Source organism: Hirundo rustica, chromosome 1, assembly GCF_015227805.2.
Source record: "Hirundo rustica isolate bHirRus1 chromosome 1, bHirRus1.pri.v3, whole genome shotgun sequence".
NCBI lineage: Eukaryota > Metazoa > Chordata > Aves > Passeriformes > Hirundinidae > Hirundo > Hirundo rustica.
The window spans coordinates 145715805-145739335 of NC_053450.1; the positions used below are offsets into that span (position 1 = coordinate 145715805).

Below are 23531 nucleotides of genomic sequence, written 5' to 3' on the forward strand. Positions count from 1 at the left end.
TAGCCACTGCAGCAAGAAAGCACTTCCATATTGCTTGGTTATTGGGTGACCTTTCTATGAGAAGTGAGAATATTTTCTCAGCAAAGAAGATTTATGTTTGTGTGTGACATCAGTGTCTTGAGGGTTAATCCTGAAGGTCTGACAGCTGTCAGCAGTCAGGCACAGGTGGAGTACACACACCTTAGGATCTCAGTACCCAGACACAACTATCACTGCTGGTACTACAGCCAAGGGCTGCCCTGATCCTATGTCAATCATCTGAAGCATTTCCCTTACCAAATGCAGCCTTTGGATTAGGTCCCAAAAGCCTACACTCTTTTCACTTTGATCAAAGAAACCAGCTGAGAAAGTCAGGAGTGAATATCATGATCACAACCCAACCGTCTCACACACAGTGAGATGTCGTACAGAGACACCACATTTCTCAGTAAGTGCAGCCCTAGCAAAAATGTGTCAAAGGATTCACTTAGAAAAATCTTCTGGCTGTAGCATTCATAAATAGCTTCGTTCTTTTGGTTCCTGACATCACTGCAATCCCATAATGAAATTGCAATTGAAGGAGGCTAATTTGTGCTCTAATTATATATTAGTCTGGGCTGAAAGGTTTCTGGACGGAAAAGGGTTTTCTTCAGGCAATCTTTTATTCTGCTTATTGTATTTACTTAACAAAGAGCAGTCAGCTTTTACAGTGAATTATCATAATATAGTTGAGCTGTAATGTTACCCAGCCAAGGGCAAACATATGCAGTCATTTTTGGTGGGTTCTGATAAGTCTTTAACAAGAGCAAGGATTGTTTGCAAATGTAGGAAGAACCTGGCCAAAACCCTAACAGATGTGCTGCTGAAAAAGTTTAAGAGCTCTTTAGCTGGAGTACCTTCTAGACCACTGGTACTTTAGCAGTCAGGTAGTTTGAGGAAATTCAGATAAATATTTTCTCAACGATAAAGAAATTTCCCATGGAAATTTTTTTCTTGTGTCATTTCAAAGAACACATTCTTGGTCTGATTTTGATGCTTCTGCCACAGGATGAGAGGCCAACATTGTTCACAGTGTGCAGGATGCAGAGCATTTTCACTGAGAAAATATGTAAGCCTCAGCCACCTATTTCCTCAGCCGTAGCTGAGGCTTCCTAAGCGGAGAAGTACTTTAGGAAAGCAGCAAAGTTCTTCAAAGCTGTAGATCACCTTTGTTAGGTGTGTTTCTGTTTCTTCTGTCAAGCAGACATTCTGCTATTGTTGATCCTCAATAAAGACCCCATAGTGTGTCAGAAGGAATTCAGCCTAAATAAAATAAATGTTCAGCTAAACAAACTAATTATCAAGGGCAATAAAATACTTAAATATATATCTGTTTCTAGTGTTTGCGTTAACTTCGGCTTTTCCCTATAGATAAATTCTAAGCCAAATATTGACCTAGTATAAGTCAGTAGCAGTTCTTTTTTTGCTGAATCTGCTCTGGCCTCTAATGGAGAGCCTGATCATGGCACTGGAAGTAAATGTATCTGCCATACACTATCTGCAGGATAAACAGAAACCACAGTCAAAAGCACTTAATATGAATGCACAAGAGGGATTTCAAATAATGTTCTTATTGTGTGAACAATAGCTTTCTGGGCACAGCATAAGGGTTTTCCAAAAATCATATCAAAAAGTGGTAGCAATACAAGCCACGTTAGTCTTTTGTGCCCTCCACCACTGAGTTTTCTCTTGAGGATTCTGGTTCAGCCTCCATTAGGTAGAGGAAACAAGTGAGGTAGACAGTCTAATCCATTACAGCGGTGCTCATGTCCCTTCTCCCAGGGCTGACTGCCTACCCTATTTCCAGCTGGACCAGTCGAAGCATCCCCTACTTTGCAGTGCTTGGGCACCATCACTGGGAAGCACAGTCAAGAAACACTGCCTGGGGGCAGGAACCAGGAGGAATGTGTATTTGGTGTTTGCATGTGCTAGCTGTAATAAATGCACCAAGGTTCAGTAAACTGTGGTGGAACTGTAGAGTCACAGAATCACAGAATGAGCTGGAAGAGATCCACAAGGATCATTGAGCCCAGCTCCCAGCCCTGCACAGCACCATCCCCAAGAGGGGAGATGCCTGAGAGCATTGTCCAAATGCTTCTGGAACTCTGTCAGGCTGGTGCTGTGACCACTGCCCTGGGTCAGTGCCCAAACACCCTCTAGGGGAAGAATCTAATCCAACCTAGTCCAACCTAAATGTTCACTGACAGGCCATTCCGTCAGGTCCTAAAACCAGACTTACCAAGACATCTTGACATGAGAAAAAGTGTGAAGTAGATGTGAATGCTTTGACTGAGTACTGATTTTTTAATGTATCTTTTCGTCTGTTTTCTTCTAGAAAAACTAAGCATACTGTCAACCTTCATAGCACCCTTCAAGTACCTGAGTCCTGGCCCAACCACCATGGAGGATGAAGACAATTTAAGTAAGCACTCTCTTTTCTCTATAGATGAACAATAACGTTCAAAAATAAATTCTCTACAGTGGAGGAGCAGTTGTGGAAAGGAGGTAGTTTTGCAACTATTGGCAAGTCCTGATGTGAAATCACAGAAGGGAGTTGGAAGGGACCCACTAGAATCATCAAGTCCAGCTCCTGGCCCTGCACAAAACCACCCGATTGACCAGTTATAACCTAAAACTTAACCACTCTTGGCTAATTATAAGTCTCTTGGGCCCTTACACATCAACCAACTGTCTGAGGCCATGACTGTAGAGCTGGAGGAAAGTCCTGCTGGATTTGAAGGAGTTGAGAAGTCTTCCAAACACCAAGAAGTCCGAGAGTGGCAGTTAGGAATTAATAACCCTCAGTAACCCTCATTTGTCACCTAGAAGCAGTTATTGTGTTTTATCCTGCCTGCTTATTGCAACACAACTTGAATCTTTTAAAAAAAAAAAAAAAAAAAGGGGGAGGGAAGCTTTCTGAACCAAATGAGCAATGTTTTAGTATCACCTACCAGACTGGTTTCTTTTCCAGCCAGACACATGCTGCCATGTTACCCTACCAGAGCCACTTAGTGGGAGGAATTTGGTGGTTTTCCCCTGTTGTTGCTGATATGCTGTGGTTTGGTCAGGGTGCGTCACCAAGGGGAAGAGCTGCTGGAGGAGTGAAGAAGCACAGCCTGCTATTTTCTGCTGCTGAGCATCACACGGACAACACGCTATTCTGCTGCACAGCAAAGGCAGGCAATTACAGATCTTAGAAAAGGCAAAAAAAAAAAAAAAAAATCTTGAAAATCCTTCAGAATTGCTCCCAGGAAGGCTGTATTTTCAGGAAGACATATGAGAAGTATACACACACACATGCAGAGGAAACATATTATGCACACCATGAGCTTGTGCAGGCACCTCCTGCGTAATAGTTCCCAAATGTGCTACTTAGTTATTTTTAGGTAATGTAGGAAATCTGTACAAGCCAAACACTGTAACACCATTTTCTTATTGCTACCGTAACACCATGACAGCTTTGTGTCTGCCTGGGCTGTGAAACCGCTCACATGGACAGGGTTAAGCTTTGTTTTCTAAAAGAGAAACGGCAAATGTCACTGTTTTCAGGGTCATCCTACCCAGTCCCCCCTTTGGTCAAACATATGCTCCTGTGAAAAGGCAGCTATTTATTTCTTGGTACACAGAAAACATTTTAGGTGTTACTATTAGAATCCTTAATTTTTATTTTTTTTAATATGAATTAATTTAAAATCTTCCATATTTCTGTGTTCACTTGCAGTATAGTGGCCTAAATCCCACTAAAGCCTATAGCACACATGTACCTCTGCAGTAATTCCACTTTTAAAGAGCTTCAGAGATTTGCTCTGAACAAGTGGAAAAGCCTTCTCCTGTGTTAACAATTTAACAGGAGCCCAGGAGAATGCTGGCAAGGTAGAGAATGAGGTTGCTTATCCCTGTAGTTTTCTGCTCACTGAGCATCCTGTGAGAGCACTGCTTCCCCGACTGTGCTGTATCAATGGGCGGAGTTCACCAGCTGACATGGATACAAATCCTGTTTCACATTCCCTTAGGCCTTCTTTACAAAGGGAACCATGCAGTTTAACTACACCTGCATTTTCAACAGGTGATTATTAGCATACAGACGTGATTTTTGTGGTTTATGACCAATAAACTAATACTAGGAAAACCTATCAAAGTCACTGTGCACCTTTGGAATGGAACTGTGGGTAATCATCTGTTTCTGATGAAGGTCTAATCTTAAACATGCAAGGAAAAGACCACCCTATTCATCCCCAGAAGGCAGTTGTACCTAAGAATGTAAGAAATGTCACAGAGGATTAGAAGTAGGAAGCCTAGCTCTGTACATGGTCTTCAGCATTTTTTTGTGATGCTTTGAGAAAAAGGACATTTAAATGGTGATCCTCCCCTTGGTGTATCCTTCTAGCACCTATCAAAAATTTAGTCTGCTAGAGCTTGCACCTGAATCATCATATTTCTTAGACATCAACAGAATTATCTAGTCCTCTCCGGACCTCACTTCTGATCTCAACAATAGCCAGGAACAAGGAATGATTTAGAGTGCTGTCAAAAAGTGCACCCTTTTATTGCTTCAAGCCTGCTGTCTCTAGTGCTGGGATTGCATGAAACAGTGAATAATCATTCCCTGTTCACTGCTTAAACCTGTCTGCCTTTCATGATGTTACAAGCCTAAGCTTATCCCTGATCTTTAATTGTGCCATTCCCACTTTGCCACGGGATCAAGGCCAATTATCACCAGCTACAGATACTTTTGAATCCAGGTTGTAACTCTAGCAGGAGCACATGATTCCTGGGGATTCCTGAGAGTGCTGCCACAGGCACAGGCTCAGGGCAGCACACACCTCCCCAATGTCTGCAGAGGGAGCTGTTTGTCCCCAGCACACTGATTTCAACCACTGCAGCAGTCTTGAAAGACACATTCCAGACTCAGGTTCAATGTACTGAAGCATGTTCAATTATGAGCATGTTGGTCAAATTCCTCTTTAGACAGCATGAGGCCCCAGATCTTCCACAGTGAGATACAGCCTCACACTGTGAGACAGACAACCCTGTCTAAGAAAAAAGTGACTATCCCATTTCAGGAAGCAGAGCTCCAGCCAAAACCTCACCAAAACTATTCCCTTATTTTTGTTTTGCAAGCTGTGTCTATTGCTATCATTTGGATTTCTCCAGAGCCTAAAATGTTCTGTCTCTGATTTGGAAAGTCATGTCCTTAGGTCTATCCCTGCTGTGGGCTGCCCACATTTTCTGCTTCATGCAGTTCTTTGCCAGCTTGGGCACAGAGATTCCCAATTCTTGGTTGTGTCATCAATAAGTGTACAAAAATGCCATCTTACTCACAAGAAGAGACGGCCCTACATTGAATTTGATGTCAGAGCTGGCCTTGGACGAGGGTACCATGGCTCTGGCTCCTGGGTTCATACCTATTGCTGCTGATTTGAGATTTTTCACTTTCAAGTATTACAGGAATTATGACAGTCAATCCTTCTAATATCTGCAATGATATACAGATGAACAGCAAAAATGTACTCTAGATAAGCAATCCAGTGTTTACTGAACATTTCTAAAGACAGTAATTGCCTGTCTCAGAGCTATCAGTTGAATCAAGAGTTGGCTGTAATACAGATATTGCAAATTCTTTCCTTTAATATCACAGCTTTTCAATGATGTAGTGTCCATTGTAATTCAATAGTAAAGATAGCAGCGAAAATGAAGATGCTACCTACCATCTCTCCGTTCCCATCCTCCCTAGAAGTTGGCTTGGCAGCAGAATAACCTTCAACAGGAACAATATTATCTCTTCAAATGTAGCATGGAGTATTGGATGGTTAGTTCTGCAAAGCCCTTAAGACCCAGAGACATAGTCAGTGTCATTATTAGTGATGCATTATAGTTCTGAAATGCTCTTGATGATACAAACTCTCTAGGTTAACTCTACTGTGCATAATCACCCAAAGGAGAAAAACATGAAAGAGCAGTCAGAATATTGAGGAATAGTGCATAAATAAATATATTTCACTTTCCTTTCTCCCATTCAATTACTGAAGCAAATACAAGATCAAAATGTCTCCTGTTGTCTGTGAAACTGCAAAAATCAATTAATCAAGTTACCTTAGGAGATATTACAGTGCACAGCTGTGGGACTTTTTTAGAAATCTTACACAATAAATTAGAAACTATTGCCATAAAAGTATATATTTTTTTTCTTCATCCTTTTTTTTAAGTCCATCCCCTTTCAATGTTATTATTTTCTGAACTTTCATCCTGGGGAAACCATCATTTATTACCTTTTTTCCTCCAAATGTAAAGAATATATTTGGGAAAGTCAAGAACAAAGACATTATGAGAAATAACAAGACTGAAAATGATTCACAGTTTTGCATTTTCCCTGTGTGTATCCTCTGACTTACCCCTTTCCTTTTAGCACTCTTCATTTCTAAAATTGCTTGTGATTGTTCTATTACAGCTGCTTACAGTATTTATCTTGTGTAGTTTGGTGTCATTTGCCTGCTTTGTCTGATTTTCACAATAGAAGTACATGTGCCACCATTAGAGAGGTAATCTTATGTCTGCTGCTCAGAGGTCTCATAAAAGACACATTTCAAAGACTTCTTATTTCAAAGATACCTGAAAGTATAAGTAATTTCACATTTCCTGGCAGCTGCCAGGGATCACACAAATCCATCAGGCTCACAGACTTTCTGAGGCACTCACTGAGTTTAGGCTGCCTCTGGTTTACAGCCCATGACGACTTTTGGCTGCTGCAGCTCCTACTGAGATCTGGGCAGGTCTGAGCTGCTTCCTGGTCTTTCAGGACCAGGTGCTCTAAAATCTGGTTGGCTGTAAGGATACTTGCACAGATTTTCTTCACTGTGACAACTGAGAACGCACCATAAATACAGGCATGTCATCACCGTGCATGCCCAACTTCGTCCACATATCCTTTGTGCTTGATCTCTGGAAGTTTTACACTTGCATGTCTGCATTTTTTTCGCTACGTCAAGGCAAACTCTCTGTTGGCCAAAACATGGGCTAGACAATTTTATAGACACAGCTTAAGACAAATGTTTATTTTATGGTTTTATACAACCATTGTTTTACTGAGGGTGGTTAAGGTAGGACATTTAGGTCACACATTCATGTTCACAAATCCACAGTTCTCTGAAAGAAAAACCAGATGGAATAAGACAATATGAATTACAAACACAAATAACCTCTTGAGTTTTCCTATTCAGTGGTGCATAATCAATACAAACTCTTTTCAAAGCTGAATATTGTGTGAAGCAGGAGCTATCTTTCTTTTCATGCTTCTTGACTGCAGTATCAATATGGGTCATAATTGGCTCTGTAAAAACCTATTAGGTTAAGATGAGAGAGGAGGTGTGAAATAAAGAACCAAACCTGTTTCGTGCTAAAAAAATATGTCTGCGTTAAAATATTTTGCTTTTACATTAAAAAATACATATAACTAAAGAGATATCTTCTGAATGGGGTGAAAATATGAGAAAAGGTCAAGACAGAAAATGACCAGAGACACTGCCAAGCTGGATGGAGAAAGTTAAAGTTGATATTCCCTTTCCCTTCAGAGCGGAGTCTCTATAGAGTTGTGAACTCAGTGAGAAAACAGCACATTATCCTTGTGCCTTAGTTATCATGATCTTTTAAATGTCTTATTTCCAGAGAGGTTGGTTTAAAGATGCCATATTTATACAGATGAATACCATATGATGAAACTTTTCTTTTTCTATTATGTATGTCTTTTGCTTTTCTTTCCTTTCTCACCTGACTTCATTCTGTCCCCTTGGATTCAGAAAGTAAAAACTAACTAGTCACTAAAACCTTAATTTGTCAGTTCATGTTCTGCCTCAGCAAAGCACTGCAGAAGAGAGCTCTTTGGTGATAACTTTGGTGAGACATAGACCCAGGCTGGAAGCTCATTGTGTGCTGCAGGGTTTTCAGGAGAGGGAGCCTAAAGACTCAGTTCTGCAAATGGGCCCCCATTTTTGCCATAATTATTACTCCTGTCTAAGCAGGGACCCTCTTCCTGTGGAACAGCTTGAATGAGCGCAGACTTGGTGCTCTGGTGGGAAAAAGTCTTTTGATGTTAAATACAAGTGTAACATTTCAGGATATAAAGGAAGGTTTTAATCATGATGGTTGGTTCCACATAATCGCCACAGGCTCCTGTGCATCTGTTGGCCCAGCCTAACACTGGGGTGCAGCACAGACACAGCTCCAGCAGAAGTTTCTCAAAGCTTAGCCAGCAGCTCACCCCTTACATCCTTGCAGCAACTTCTATTATCAGAGTAGACAGAAAACCAAACATGGCCGTGGCCCCACAGAACCATTCTCTGGCCCCTGAGGACACGTGGCATGAACATGTCTGACAATAACAAACCAAAACCTGGGAGAGGCTCCATGCCTTTCCCAGGTTTGGAGTAAAGCAGGCAGCCACACAGTGCTCTTCTTGGAATGGGATCAGGTACATAATTCCTGGGATGGGTTGCCTTGCAGGTTGATTAGACCCATGTTTACTTCCTCCATATGTCTCTGTCCCAAGGAGTTCACATGACGACTGTGCATTCAGAGATGCAAGACATTTAAACAAACTCATCAGAAATTCCAGAAATTTTATAGGATGATTATTTAGCCAGCAGCACATCTTACGTCTCATTCAGTGAGATGACTCTCCATTCTCAGTCATGCCTCTGCTGTGGCACAGAGCACTGCCTTGCAGCACATTGCGCAAACATGGTCCAGAGTAGTGAGGGATTCATTGGTTCAACAACAGAGTGCTCCCTCCATAGCTCCCCACTGACATTCCATTCCTTTCCTGGCACTCCTGGCAGTCACTCTCTCCTGTTGCTTTTCTTTGACACGGATCATCCTTTACATCAGTAATTGCTCCCATCATGATGTTCTGGCTTCTCCTGGTCTCATTTGGATTTATCTACAACTTTTGCAATATTGATTGTTGCTGATGCAGAAACTAAGAGCATCTGCAATTGAATTTGACAGAAAGGCACTCACTTACTAAACTGGGATCTGAGTCCAGACCAAATTATTGTTTCAAATGCTATGAAGGTCTGTCAGATCATTTCCTAGTCTGGATTCATGATGTTGACAACACGAGAGGCTATGGTGTGAGCAGAGATGGTCAATGTATTCATTGCAAACTGATTGATCAATGCATTGCCCATTTTTCTGTTTGTGAATCATTTCTGATTCCTAGTAATGTGTTCATAAGCATTTACCTACATGGATTATAGAACATTTGTCATCCTACGGGATTTTTGCAAACTATTTACATTTTACTAGTAATTATCAAGCATTCAAGTTATTCAAGTCACATGGCATCCATTATGCTTCATCTTTGAATGATGTAATCTTTTCTTAAAACAGGAGGCTAGTGACAGAAGCAGACCTCTAGGTACAAGTAAACATTCAGAACATGCAAAAATTATGTGCTAGAAATAATAAACCAATTATACAGATATTTAAGGAAAACTATAAAGGGCTTAGCAATGATTTCTATCTTTGTTTTTCTTTTTTGGCTATTCTGACAGCCCTAGGCATAATGTCAGCTATGATGATGACAATTGTAATGTGAGTTGTTTCCTTTCTTTACTGACAGGTACCAGCAGCGCAGAGGTAAAGGAAAATCGAAACATTGGCAACCTGGAGGATCATCCAATAGCATCTACTGATAGGGCAAGAGGGGGAACAACTAGCAGTAAGAGGAAAAGACCCTTAGAGGAAGGCAATAATGGCCATTTCTGCAAACTTCAGCTTATCTGGAAGAAAGTTTCATGGTCAGTGACGCCAAAGAACGCTCTGGTTCAGCTACACGAACTCAAACCAGGATTACAATATAAAATGGTTTCCCAGACAGGTCCAGTGCATGCTCCAGTCTTTGCTGTTGCCGTGGAAGTAAATGGACTTACATTTGAAGGCACAGGCCCCACAAAAAAGAAAGCCAAAATGCGTGCCGCAGAGTTAGCTCTGAAGTCATTCGTTCAGTTCCCCAACGCCTGCCAAGCCCACTTCGCCATGGGGAACTGCATCAGCCCATCCACGGACTTCACTTCCGATCAGGCAGACTTCCCAGACACTCTGTTCAAGGAGTTCGAACCATCCACGCACAGCGAGGACTTCTCAGTCTACAACCCCGTCAACAATGAGCTGCTTTCCACCGCGTACCGGCGCGGGCGCTTGCTCTGCCACACGCTGGACCTGGTGGGCCACGCCAAGCCGGGCAAGCACAGGATGGCCAAAGCGGAGAGCGAGAAGAACCCGGTGGTGCTGCTCAACGAGCTGCGCTCCGGCCTGCGCTACGTCTGCCTCTCGGAGACGGTGGAGAAGCAGCACATCAAGAGCTTTGTGATGGCCGTGCGTGTGGACGGGAGAACATTTGAAGGCTCAGGACGTAGCAAGAAGCTGGCCAAGGGTCAAGCGGCGCAGGCGGCCTTGCAGGCCCTCTTTAACATTCGTCTGCCCAGCCACATTCCCAGCAGGAGTAAATGTCACCATTTGCCACAGGTGAGAGCTTCCTGGGCAGCTGCCACCACGTTGGAGGAACTCCTTCGATGAGTGGGATCGGTATTGCTGTAGGTGTTGTTGTTGGTCTACCCCATGTTCCTCTGATGTTACAGCATCATGCCACAAAAAAACTATTTTCCCATAAAAAGAGCCATAGGCAAAAGCTTAGAAATAGTATCCTGAAATCATTGGGTGAAATTTGAAGCTCATTCCAAAGGAGGCATAGATGAGAGGGCGAAATATGAGGGGAAATACCAACATTTCATTTTGCTAGAGACAATGAAAATACTGATACAGGCAGAAAACTCAGGTAATTCTGTGGAACTGCATCTTTCTTAACAAAGAGTAGCCCATATGTAAAGGGAGGTTCCATCTCTTCCTTTTAGAGTTAATTTTTTTATGAGGACCATGCTATTCAGAGGAGACATTAGTGATAAGGAATGTGCCTCTGTCAGAGCAATTCTGCCACTGGAGATGTTAAGGGATTTTGTTTATTATTGTCTTACTATTGGTGGTTATTTTTTTGTTTAGTTGGTTTGATTTCAGGGCTTGGGTGTTTTTGTTTTTATTTTTGTTTTCACATATGCCTCCAACAGTACAAGGTATACTGAAAGCTTTGAAGATTTCCTGGAACAAATGTAGAGATTACTTCTGTATTCATATAGAAAATGTAGATCTGAGGTGCATTCTTATCACATGAAAATTTCATAGCTGGTCATAGACCAAAGGCTGTCTAAGCATTACTCAGACATGTATCAATTTTCTAAACTCACAAGAAGTCAGGATTTTCAGACACTGAGAAGAATTACATGGGTTCAAGTAATTCATTGATTTGTTTGTGCTATCAGAAATGGTTTGATTCATCAGCACCAGGAGGTGATCTACAGCTACAAAGCTCCCTTTACAAAGGGAGCTGTTAATGTCCAGGATTTAATGCAAAGCACTAGGAGCCCTAACAGTCATTCTGCTGTTGGCTTGCTGTGAGACCCTAGGCAAGTCATTTAAATTCAATATGCCTGTAATAAAAATGAGCATATTATATGAAAGAACACTTCAAGATCCTTAAGTAGTGTGTAAATGCAAATTATGAGTAGCAATTCTCATTAACATTAGTAAAGACGGTCATTATATGTTCGAGGAGTTTGATAGGAGATTAATCCTCTAGGTAACACGACTGCCTGCAGGACTCAGGAATTATATTTGGTGACCCTGAAGTTTCCTTTCTGTGTTTCCAAAAAGGAAACATGACAAATGTGAGAAATTCCAAAATACACCATAATCCTCCACTTCTCTTTTAATTCCAGGTTGCAAACTCCATGAACCAGTGGAATAATAAAATAGTTCAATAATAACAGTGATCTTCACAGAGTGCTTTGCAGGCATTTTGGAGGCCTTAGCCAACACAGCAGTTTCACCTTTCCAGCGCTCCTTCAAAGTAAACACGGTTTTAAATGAGATACCTCTAGTGTTTCCTACCCAAACTAATTCTGGTTATAAGTGATCCCATTCTGGTGGTTGCTTTGCTGCCCTCAGTGAACTTTGCTGGATGTGTCAGCAGGTAAATACCATGTATTTACTGACCTCTGGTTTGTCATGTTCTGAAACCGCACCACAAGGGTCATTGCCTCAGATTCTGAGCTCTCTGAAATGTTCCCTGCTTTCTTGGTTTCACGCTCACCTTCTGCCTGAATATCACATTTTACTTCAGTCTCCAACTGTTCATTAAGCGACATATTCTCCCGTGTACGTTCCCTTTTTATGGCCTTTTCTCCTTTCAGCAGTAGACTGCTGTCCTCCTTATCTTCTTCTCTTCACTGTTCTGGAAGTATAAATGTCAGTGAAAAGGTGTCACTGAACTTTCTCCATCAGTATTTCTTGAGTGGTTATGTATTGTCCAACTAAAAGATTACTTTTAATGCCAGCATTCAGCACATTAATTGAGAGATAAGCCTTAACACTGATTTCTGCTGACCTCCTTACAAGCTGCTCTCATCAACAGATATAGCAGCTGTGACACAAAACCTGAGTTTGTGTTACTTGCTAAATCATAATTCAAATTCCACAGAAACCAAGAGACATATTTCCACTGGCTTCAGCTTAAGCATTAAATCCAGAAGCATCTTTTCTTGTTCTCACTTCATTATGCAGTACCTCATCAAGTGACTGCCTTTGCTTGCTGCCTCAGTCAGCCTCTCTGGTGTTTGGTGAGTGTAACCATACTGGGGAGAGTGCAGCTCTCAATAGCTGTGGTCAGAGCCAGTTGCTCCAAGCATTGATTCAGCTCCTTCTTGTCCCCCTGGTCTTGTGGAAACCACATTTTCAAAGACATGCTTCAACCAAGTTTTCAAAACTATTCCTATTTAATAGTCTTGGTTTATGTCCATAGGTGTTTAAAAGCAGGAGAGCACCCTGAAACCCAAATAGCTTAGGAGTAGGATTTGAAATATTAGGAGGGATTGATTTTGTCACAGAAAAAGAGCAACTACTGTCCTATGCAGCCATCCACACTTTTCATGTGCTTCATTGTATTTGTTAGAGTATAAAACAGCTAACTCCTTGGTAGTGGGAACAGGCAAACAAGATCAGCTGTAAGAGTTTCAGTCATATTTTGAATATTTTGTAGAATCCAGGAGTATCTTTATCTATGTGTTTGTCCTTTAAAAAGAGTATTCCAATTCTGCATGTCTCTGCTCCTGTTTGCCTTGCTGTTATCAGTGGCATTAGGAGGCCACAATCTTTTGTGGTTACAGGCTGACTGAAAACAGGAAACAGCTAAAAGTCGTATAACACCTATAGTCCAGTTGTCCTGAAATTTTGGATTTCACAGTGTCCTGTCAAAAAAAGTTTCAAAGAAAGTTTCAAAAAAAAAAATCAGATGTCCTTATGAGCTGAGCCTCCAAACCATTGACATTTCTGCCTTGTTCATTAGGGCTCCCAGGGGACCTGGTGTCCCTCAGCCTGGGCTTTGGGTGTGCCCTGAGACACTTTTCTGCTGACCAAGGGAGATTCAATGTAAAATGTCAAAAGAGGCACAATGAGAGGAACTACCCAAAGGAGGGTGTAGCCAGGTGGGGGTTGGCCTCTTCTTCCAAGCAACCAGCAACAGGACAAGAGGACATGGTCTCGAGCTGTGCCAGGGTGGTTCAAGTTGAACATCAGGAAGAATTTCTTCCCTGATAGTGTGGTTAAGCATTGGAATGGACTGCTGAGGGAGGTGGTGGGGCCACCAACTCTGGAAGTGTTCAAGAAACAATTGGAGACATGGCACTTAGTAATGTGGTTTAGTTGGCATGGTGATGTTCAATCAAAGGTTGGACTTGATGATCTTGGAAATCTTTTCCAACCTTAATGATTCTGTGACTCTGTGACTCTGTGATTCTGTATCATCCAATTGTCCTGAGAGGTGCTATCTACGTAGGAAGCTTTCTGAACCACCAGGAAATGGACAACACAGATGTAAAACCTTGTCATCTCTTCTGATTCAGGTGAAACAAAGGTCTGCAAGGATAGCAAAGTCAGAAGAAGATAATTCCCTGGGTCATCTACAATCCAACCTGCTTCTTCAGCTGCCTCTCACCATGAAAACACTGAAAAAACACCATGAAATTCTGAGCACTTTACAATAACAGTGTTTTCTTGAAAGAACATTGCTGTGACTCTCTCTTTCTTTCCTGTGATTGCTGCACAATGTGTTTGGGCTAACTGCAAAATTATACACAAAAGGTTAAAAAAAAGTATATTACAATTTACACCAGGTAAAAAATTAATCTCACAATTTAAAATGAAGATGACTGAGATCATGCCTTTTTTACTGCCATCAGCAGTGCATCAATCCACTTCTGTGTGTCTCATGTAAGTACAATAGTGACTAGGAGACGTGCACTTACCCCTGTATAAGATGAAGAGAAGGTAGCTGAGATAATCCAAGAACCACCTGAAATGGTCAAAAGATTTGCCCATCAATCTAACAGTTCTTCCTCAACCAGATGTTTGATCTGTGCTAGGCACTGAAGTGCAAGGTAAATACTATTGATGGTTGCAGACTGGGCACACAATATTGATCAAAGTAGCTAAGATAGGAGCCTGGAGATCTGCTAAACTCATGGCAGAGATAAAGTGAATCAGGAGAATGGAAATTACAACTCTTCCCTGTACCTTGTATAAGTCACTAAATATTACTCTTTGTTTCCTGGCATACTTAGTCTGAACTCATGTTCTCTATCAAATAAAATGCAATTTCTTCAATTATCAGCTTTCATGGAAGTCTGACAATTGTTTCTTCCCACTTTGGAAGCTCATGTTCTTACATTCCAATACAAAAGGCAACATCAGAGGGTGCTGACCGAACCAGCCCCAGTGAGTCTGCACTAGCAGAAATTCATTCACACATTCCCAGGCTTTCCAAGTGCAGTGTGTTCAATTCAGGAGATTGAGGTGGCCCCCAGCTGCATCTGACCAACTTGCAATTCTTCTAATCTTGTAGTCCTTCTAACGTGACTTAATCTATATGGCATTCTTACTGCTGTAGAGCAATACCATTAATTAATACTGCCATAACAAATTAGTAAAAGAGGGGTGCCTGGATTTCAAATGAACCTAAATTAGAAAAGAATAGGTGTGAAAATCGCATTCACTCTGCTTTGAAATGGCTTAATGCTGCTGTTGCTCATTCACATCCAGAGGCTCCAGAGTAGTGGTTGTCTGTTTATTTTAACAAAACCTCATTGTGTTTTGTGTGTGTATCATCAAAAAGAAGCAGGGTTTCTCTCTTTGGCAAATACAGCTAACCTTTTGGATCCAGTTAAATCCCCTATTTGCCAAAAGCTTCATCTGCAGGCTAAAGCAACCTCAATCCCACATTGCAGTGATTATTTACTTTGAGCAAGGGTTACCACCAGTTAACTTTGGTGTCACCTTGGTGAGAAGGTGGCATCATCATGGGAAGAGCAACCACCATGTCAGGGGAAGCCACATACCCCACACTTCTCACCCACTCCCCTCCAGAAACCTGTTTCCCTGTGTTGCAAAGCTGGTTCATTTTCATGCAGTGTCAGTTGTTTCTGCTTCCTTAACTTTATTTCTCTCACTATCCTCATTTCCCAACTTCCTGGCAGCTATGGCCTCTCGCCCCTGTCACAGTTAAGCCAGGGCTGAGATTGGCAGTGCTATGTTTGACTCCAGTGTGAAGAGCAGCAGCACAGGGAGCAGGCACAGAGGTTTGATAAGCTGTTCCAACAGGTTTCTGTGAAGAGCTTTGTCTGATCCACTGAACAGGTAGATAGTTTTATAAACTTCTCTGTTTCCTCCTGCACAAAGAGAAACAGCTGATAGGTGTGTGTGTAGCTCCTGACAGGAGAATGCTAGAGAGAGAAATGGTGGGGACCAGAGAGATGTCTCTACAATGCAAATAACGTTTGATTTTCAGCCATCTATTTCTTACTCTGTAGGTGGGGAAAGTAGCTTTTATAATCAGAGCTACAGGCAATCAAGAAATTTATAGGATTACTGTTTCTTAAGCAAAACAATGGCAAAAGAACCAATTTAGAGGCACAGCATTAGTTTACTGGATACTGGTATTATTATCTTGGCTGCTAATTAGATTGTAGTCACTTCTAGGCACACAGTTGAGGAACCCAGACCACCTTCTCACCCTTCATACAAGTGCAATATAAAAGATAGTTAATTGCCCCAGAGAGATTACAGCTTGAGTCTCAGATGAAGAAATTACTGTGGTTTAATGTATATAATCCATGGAAGATCAAACAGAGATGCAGACTAGCTACCTACATGGAATTACAGGAAACAAATTACCAGGGTAGAAAGGATTGTGGTCGCTTGCCCTCACAGCATCAGCACATATGTGTGTAGACACATTTAGGGGTCTGCACATGAAAGCCAGTCTTCACCACAAAACAACACATAACTTTGCATCAGCTGGGCTCCAATAATCCTGCAGTTCTCTGCTGCAGAAAGAAGCTGGAGTATCCATCTCCACACTCCCTGCCTCTCTCTTTTGCTCCTCGGTTGCTGTACTGTGTAACTCCCAGCCCTAGATATCTCCAAACCCTGAAAGATTCCTCTGCACTTGTCTTTAAGTCCTGTGTGATACAGAGCATGCTCAGGGCTTTCAGAGCATTAGCTATACTAAACAAAACTCTCCTAACTGAGATGTTAAATTCTAAATGTACCACTCACCTAATTAATAATACTTAGAAGAAATGCAATAATCATGGTAATTAGTTAATGAATGGCCAATCTTAATTTACAGAAGTGAAAAAATAATTATAATACCTTCAAGGAAAAAAATCTATTAGGCTGAAAGATATTTTTCTATGTAATTTATATTTATAAGCAAGCCAAACCTCTTCTTCTTCTTCAAAAAAAAGTATCTAATTTTGCCTTATAAAGACTGTAAGGGTCCACGGTGATTATAGTGCATTCAGAGTAGAGTAAATCGGATTTAACCATCTAACTTGGCTCTTTAGTAGGTGAAAATACTTCATGCCATCCCTGCATCCACAGAAACAGCATTTAATTTCTTCCCTTCAGATTCTAGATGGCATATTAAACACAGCTAGTGAGACATAGCGTGTATTCTGCTGACTTGTGCTGTTTACCTCAGTAAACCAGCTTTGTCTATCCATGAAGCTGATGGTGTGGATCTGATTTGTGAAGAATTATTACTTGTGCAACTCATTAGGGTGAGACAGTTTGTGCAGAATGATTAGGGCTCTAGCAACCAGCAGACCTAGTTAGTAAATGAAAGCTGAATCCCAGTCTAGTGTCATCCAGACATAAAACCATCTTCTAAACCAGACACTCTCACAGCTGTCGGAGTTGCTTCTGTTGTTTTCTGGCTTTGTAAGTGAGCTAGGGACACTTCAAAAAGCTCCCGGCAAGCTGGACCTCGTTAAAGCTGCCACTTAATCTTGGACTTGCATCCTGACTTTGTTTATGATGCTTCATTATTACCTACTAAATACGAGCCATGATCGTTCTGCTCCACTAAATGAAGCTGTAATACAAGCGCCCGGAGTGAATTTTTCTTTGGTTGACTTCCATGCAAAGCCTTTTCTGTTTGAGCTGGAGTGTTAAAGCCATGCCAAAACCATGTTCTTTATCTATTTTTATCTGTATTTACATCTAGGAAGCCTTAATTATTTAAGCAGATTTTTCCCTCTATGTAGAAGCAAGCTCCTAGCATTTATTTTACGATGACTACCTCCCTCTTGTGGTCCTTGTGCCAGCCCTCTGCCAGCAGGCAGATCCATCGTCGTGTGAGGGGAAAAACCACACAAAATGCCTAGGCATCGTGGCAGGGCAGTGGTCCAGAGCCTCCCAGTGATGCTACTGAGAATCCCAGTGCCGCATGTAGCAGAGGGGCCCCTCCTTCTGCTTTATCCATTTTATTTTTCTTGCAAACGTTAGCCTTTAAATAGTGAATTTGTGTAGTCGTCATGGAGAAAACCAACATTTCTCCTGCCCCTTTATCCTAAGTGTCCATGCATAGTGCAGTGTGAAACAACTACGTACATAAACACAAAATGGTATGCAGGTCATCAAATTCAGTAGGGGAAAAGTATTTAGGGGTTAATCTTAGGACTGCTGAGAAGTAGTGAACAGAACAGACTTTGTACTTGTTTCACTGGATGTAAAATGTGATTCATGTATTTAGACATTTGTACAACCAGAGAGAAGTGGCTGAGGTTCTTTGATATAGTAAAATCCTTCGTTGTTCACACAGTGCTCTCTTAATATGAACATCTTACAAGTGAGTTTAGATTTTTAATGGAAACAAAATTTTAGGGCAAGGGTATTGTTTTTTCTCTTTTCACATACATGATGCATGATGTGAACTTTTGTTAAGATAAAATATTTTTTCAAATTTTTGAGAACTGGAAAGGGGAGATAAATCCACGTAATCACTGGAAAAATGTGTAAATTATCCATCTCTATTCATCACATTTTATTCAGTGAAAGCAATCAACATTGTCTATGTCTCATGATATCCATCAACTTCTAAGACACATGCAATATTAATGCATCCATTAAACTTTTCTCCTCTGCCTTTAATATTGCAATATTATTGTGTTTAGACAAATTCATGTTCCTTCTTCTTACTTTCTAGTTTTCTAATTGACAAGTCAAAGTCTATTCCAAGCGAGCTGTTATTTCCTATTTGTCTTCTGAACCAGGGGTAGACATTTGATATAAAAACACCTAAGCATGATTGCTCTCAACCTACTTGTCATCACATCTGCTGCAGACACTAGGCCCATAATCAGACCAGAATTCACACAATGGTACCTTAAAATCAGTGCTACAATGAGATGTCATCCAAATGAGCCCGTGCTACTGAAGCCATGCCAATTTGCAATTCCTTTTGTGCTGTCTCTTCTTGCTCTCTTTATCCGGTTCATCTTTAAAAACTAAAGGTGGAAAGAGTATATTCTCTGAGCAAACATAGTCAGTTAACAAAATTAATGTCGTTTGGTTTGTTCAGAAAAATAATCTAAGCATCCCTAAGATTTCTAAGTTTTCTGTTCTTGTTGAGTTCTCTTCTTATTGAGTTCCTATATTTAGGCCATGTTTTATGAACTGGGCACTAATGCTCACAGAAGTAATTATAATCAACTCCTTTCCCTCTTATGTGGGTCATTGCTTTAATAGGTTAAACACAAGGAATAATGTGTGTCCCCAAGGTCTGGTGGGGAGGGTGGAGACAGCTACACTGCCTTCATTTCTTGTTTGATAATTAGTTCTTATCCAAATCAACTTTGCCCTGTACTTTTAAGGAATAATCCTCACAGGGATATTGGAGAACAAACTCATTATTCCTGAATGAGATCCCTCTTTTCTTCTACTCTCCTTGAAATACACACAAGTCATTCTAACCCCCAGTGCCTAATGACCCTTGTACACCCATCCTATGGAGAATAGCTCAGAACAGCACCACAAAGATACTGTTAGGTGTCGGTTGCCCTGGTCTTTGCAGGGAAACACTGTCCAAGAAAGGAGCAGAAATGCTTGTTTAATCCTGATCCAGCTACACAGAAATCCTCTGCAAGCCGAGCCAGTGGCCATCAACATGGAGCAGACAAAAAAAAAAAAATCGAGGTAGAAAAAAGCAGGGAGCAGTGTTTGGTAAGACAGCAGTCAAGTTTCTTGAAGGCTCATGGTAACGGAAGCAATGAGGGGCAGATGTGCAGATTGATGCACGCTAGGAGCATAAATCAGAGACCCACTGAAGTTTTTGTGCCTGAGTATCAGCAATTTGCACAAAAAAAGAAGCATACCACGTAGCTGTTAAAACTGATGGCTGAGCCAAAAGTTAGCAGGCACCACTTAGAAAGCAACATGAAAATAGTGTCCTATAATAATGTTTATAGCAGCTAATAGAAAAATCACATGGAGAGAAGAAGAATTGCCCATGAGGGTCACCAGTCCAGAAAACACCTTCCGAGATGCTAAATACAGTTATCAGCTTTTACCAAAAAAAAAAAAAAAAAAAAAAAAAAAAAAAAAAAAAAAAAAGTCATGGCACATTGATTCCTATGGATCCTAGGAATTATTGAGCTTGCAACTCAGCGCAAGGGTTTTGCTACTCCCTGCAAGGACTGACAACACATTAAAACACTGTCATATATTGCTGCCTTTTGTGGCATTGCATGTTCTCCATTCAGTGCTCAATTAAATCCAATTAGGACTTTTTTCTTTATCGATTTATATGGACATGACCAGAACAGGGGGCATGAGTTGTTAACACAAAGATACCTCCAACCATTCTGTGCCTGACTTCTCCAACTGCTTATTTAATATTTTGACTTTGAGAGAGATCAAAGTTTAAGAGGGATAGGCTGTCACCATGCTCTGGAGAACATTGATGGGAAGAAATTAATAGCATTCCCAAAACACTGACAAGCTACCGTGCATAGATTTTCCTTTTAAATCCTAGATTCATTTAAAAGTAAATAAATAAATAAATGCATTTCAAATTTATTTGTCTTTGATATAGATATTTTGTAATTTTCCCCCTCATTAATAGGCAGGTGCCTAAATTTATATCTTTGCCTGCATCTCTTCTTGGACACTTGTGAACTTGGAGAGATCATGAGCCCTCCTCTCTCCAAAAGAAAAAAAAAAAGTTTAAAAAATACCATTCTCCTTTATATAACAAAAATCAATCAAGCAAGCCAAATTAGATAGTCCTTACAGGCAGGCTAACATCCTTGCCATGTAACAGAGCTAAAACCTGGCAGATATCTGAGCAAAGCTTCCTTGTGGCAGACCTGGAGCAACTTGTGCAAATCCAAGGGATCTGTTGTGGAGCCCTTGATAACGACAGGTCACCAGATAAACGCCAATGAGGCTGAACTGAGCAGGGGGAGAGAAAGAAACTTTGCAAAGACAAGCTGGAGAAAAAAAAAAAAAAAAAAAAAAAGCTTCCAGGCTGGCTTTGACAGAAATTGATCCAAACAAACTAAATGCTCCTACGGTAGTTGTTAGCAGCAGTTGGGTTCTTCTTCTCCCTTTAAAATGAGATGCCAGCAGGAGGATCAGTAGGGGCCACTTGCCTCTCCTAGGCTGTGGTGTCTGCTGTGCAGGAGCAGGGCTGCTCCCAGCTGCAGATACAAGAGCACTTGCTGGAGTCAGGAAGAGAAGCTTGTAATACAGAAATTACTCCCTTGAGGACCTGGGAACAGTTTTCATGGAGTGAGGGGTGGAACTGACCCCTTTGGTGACAATCAGGTAAAAACCACAAGTGTGGGAAGGAAAATACTGGAGTTACAGCACAATCCTGAAGTGAAATCCTTGCAAAGACATGCATAGGGAAATTCTTTGACGGTAATTTGAGCTGTGTTTTGCTACCTATGCCATATACTGTATTTTGGGAACATTTTTTGTACATATACCTGCTACCATTACAAATATTAAAAGTCCTTTTTGTGGTTGGGAGATTATGGTGAATAACTGAACCAGCATAAGCTAAATTTTCTCTGATATACATAGGCATGAAGACACAAAACAATGTGGGCAGATAATACCTTTATTCCATATTCCCACAGGCATAAACCAGAGCAGAATTTGAACCTGTGGATTTATAGCAAATAAAACTTGCACTATGTTGCAGCTGTTTCTCATTCCATCAGGCAGCTGATAAATAGCTAATCTCCAGTTCAGGCCTCTCTATTTAAATAAGCACACTAAAAAGTTTAGCTATCTCTGACTGAACTACTTCAGCTGAATATCCTTAGTTCACTGCTTCTGGCCTCTATTAAATGCAATTCTGATAAATTCTGTTTTCTATTAGTATTTGTTTCTCTCTTGACACAGTTGGTATCAGGTCCTGCTTAAAGCTTTCAGACTGGAAGAAAAATCTCAAAAATACATTATTTAGTAAGCACAACTAAGCATCACTAATACTAGGAGGACAAAGGATTTCTTCTGTATTAGCTGTGGACAAATACATTGCTTTCCACGGGCAGCCTCACCCCCGCCATTTACACTGGTGATTTTGCAGAGCTGTGACCAAAGAGGAGCGACATCTTTCCCTGAAGCACAGCTGAAAAGCAAGAGCTGTGAGACACCCTCGACCTGCTGCATATTCTGCTTACCTGCTGCCTCTTTCCCTGCTGGTGTCAGGCAGGGAGTGGGCAGCTCTGTCCCTGCCAGGGCACAGGCTCACAGCTCTCTCCCGAAGTACTAAGCCTTATTTCCCTTCCTACCTCTGATGGTCCCGCTGCTGGTTTCCATTTTCTGAGTGATCTCCTCTCTCCCAGCACACCCCATCCAGGCAGCAGCATGGAGCTGGAAGGAGGCAGCTGTGAGAACAATTCAGTGTGATTTTAGGTTAAATGTTAGGTGCCCTGTCCTTGTGGTAATGGCTGGCATTAGAGCACATTAACACAATTGCACTTGCTGCAAATTAACAGCGATCAGTGCAGAGGCACAATATCAAGTGCAATAATAATACACATGTATGGAAAGCAACATGATCACTACCTAATTAATTAATAACTGGTTACTGATTAAAAGGGGAGCATTTGGAGCTAAATGTGTCCTTGACAACACTAACAGGATTGGTTTAGCACTGATTGTATTTTCCAATAAGACACATAAGTGCAAATAATTGCTTCCACTATATCATGGAATTAGTTCCATGACAGTTCAGCTGATTACTTCAAGGTTTTATCTGTGTTTTGTAGCTGCAAGATCAGCTACCATTTTGCACCTTACCAGCTGGTAGTGAAACACTCTTCTGTTTACATGTATTGCATGTAATGTAGCAGGAGAGGCAGAATCAATACCATAGATATATACAGTACCTGCATCACAAAGGTTACCATGCTCGGAAAATAGCTGATGAAAACTTGAGGTAATGAGCTGAAACATCCTGCAAATAATTCCTAGCAGCACTAAAAACAATAATATAACTTTGCCTGACATGGGTAATCCTCCGCAGACTGAGAGAAGCATAATTTTTTTTCTGGAAGGGAGTTTTGTGGTCCACTGGGGGTTTGAGTGAGATAAGGGATATACCTTATAAGTGAGGAGTGGCTCGTAACTCAGGAGAGGTGGAACCTAAATGAAGTCACAGAGGTCATTCTTATTTTATCACTGGGGAAAATGTGCCCCGTATATCACAGCTTTTTCATACATTTAGTTAGTGGGATAATTCTAGGTACAACAAAAGGTTCAATTTTTTTTTTCATCTTGTATTTCATGAACAGAAAGCTTTTAAAACAACTAAAAATAATTGCAGAAGAACAATTTGCTATGCAAGTCCATAGTTAGGCCTCTTTATGTGAGTTTAATGAAATACATGAGAACTCCGTGGTTTGTGTAGGGTATAGAGCTATCAGCTAAATATTTTTGTACATTTTTGCATACGTTTTTTGCAGCGGCTGCAGTGCAGAATCTAGAAGGGCCAATGAAGCAGTCAGAGAAGTTTTCTCATCCCTTTATCTCCCTTCATGATAGCAGACATTCAT

General features: G+C 41.1%; 1 protein-coding gene across 1 annotated transcript in view; it reads left to right on the forward strand.

Moving 5' to 3' along the window:
- Positions 1–23531, forward strand: part of ADARB2 (adenosine deaminase RNA specific B2 (inactive)) — a 303231-nt gene that overhangs the window by 193595 nt on the left and 86105 nt on the right. Inside the window, exons 2-3 of the mRNA XM_040080687.2 lie at positions 2354–2440; positions 9635–10539. Coding sequence (XP_039936621.1) covers positions 2354–2440; positions 9635–10539 — 992 coding nt within the window. The remainder of the gene's footprint in view (positions 1–2353; positions 2441–9634; positions 10540–23531) is intronic.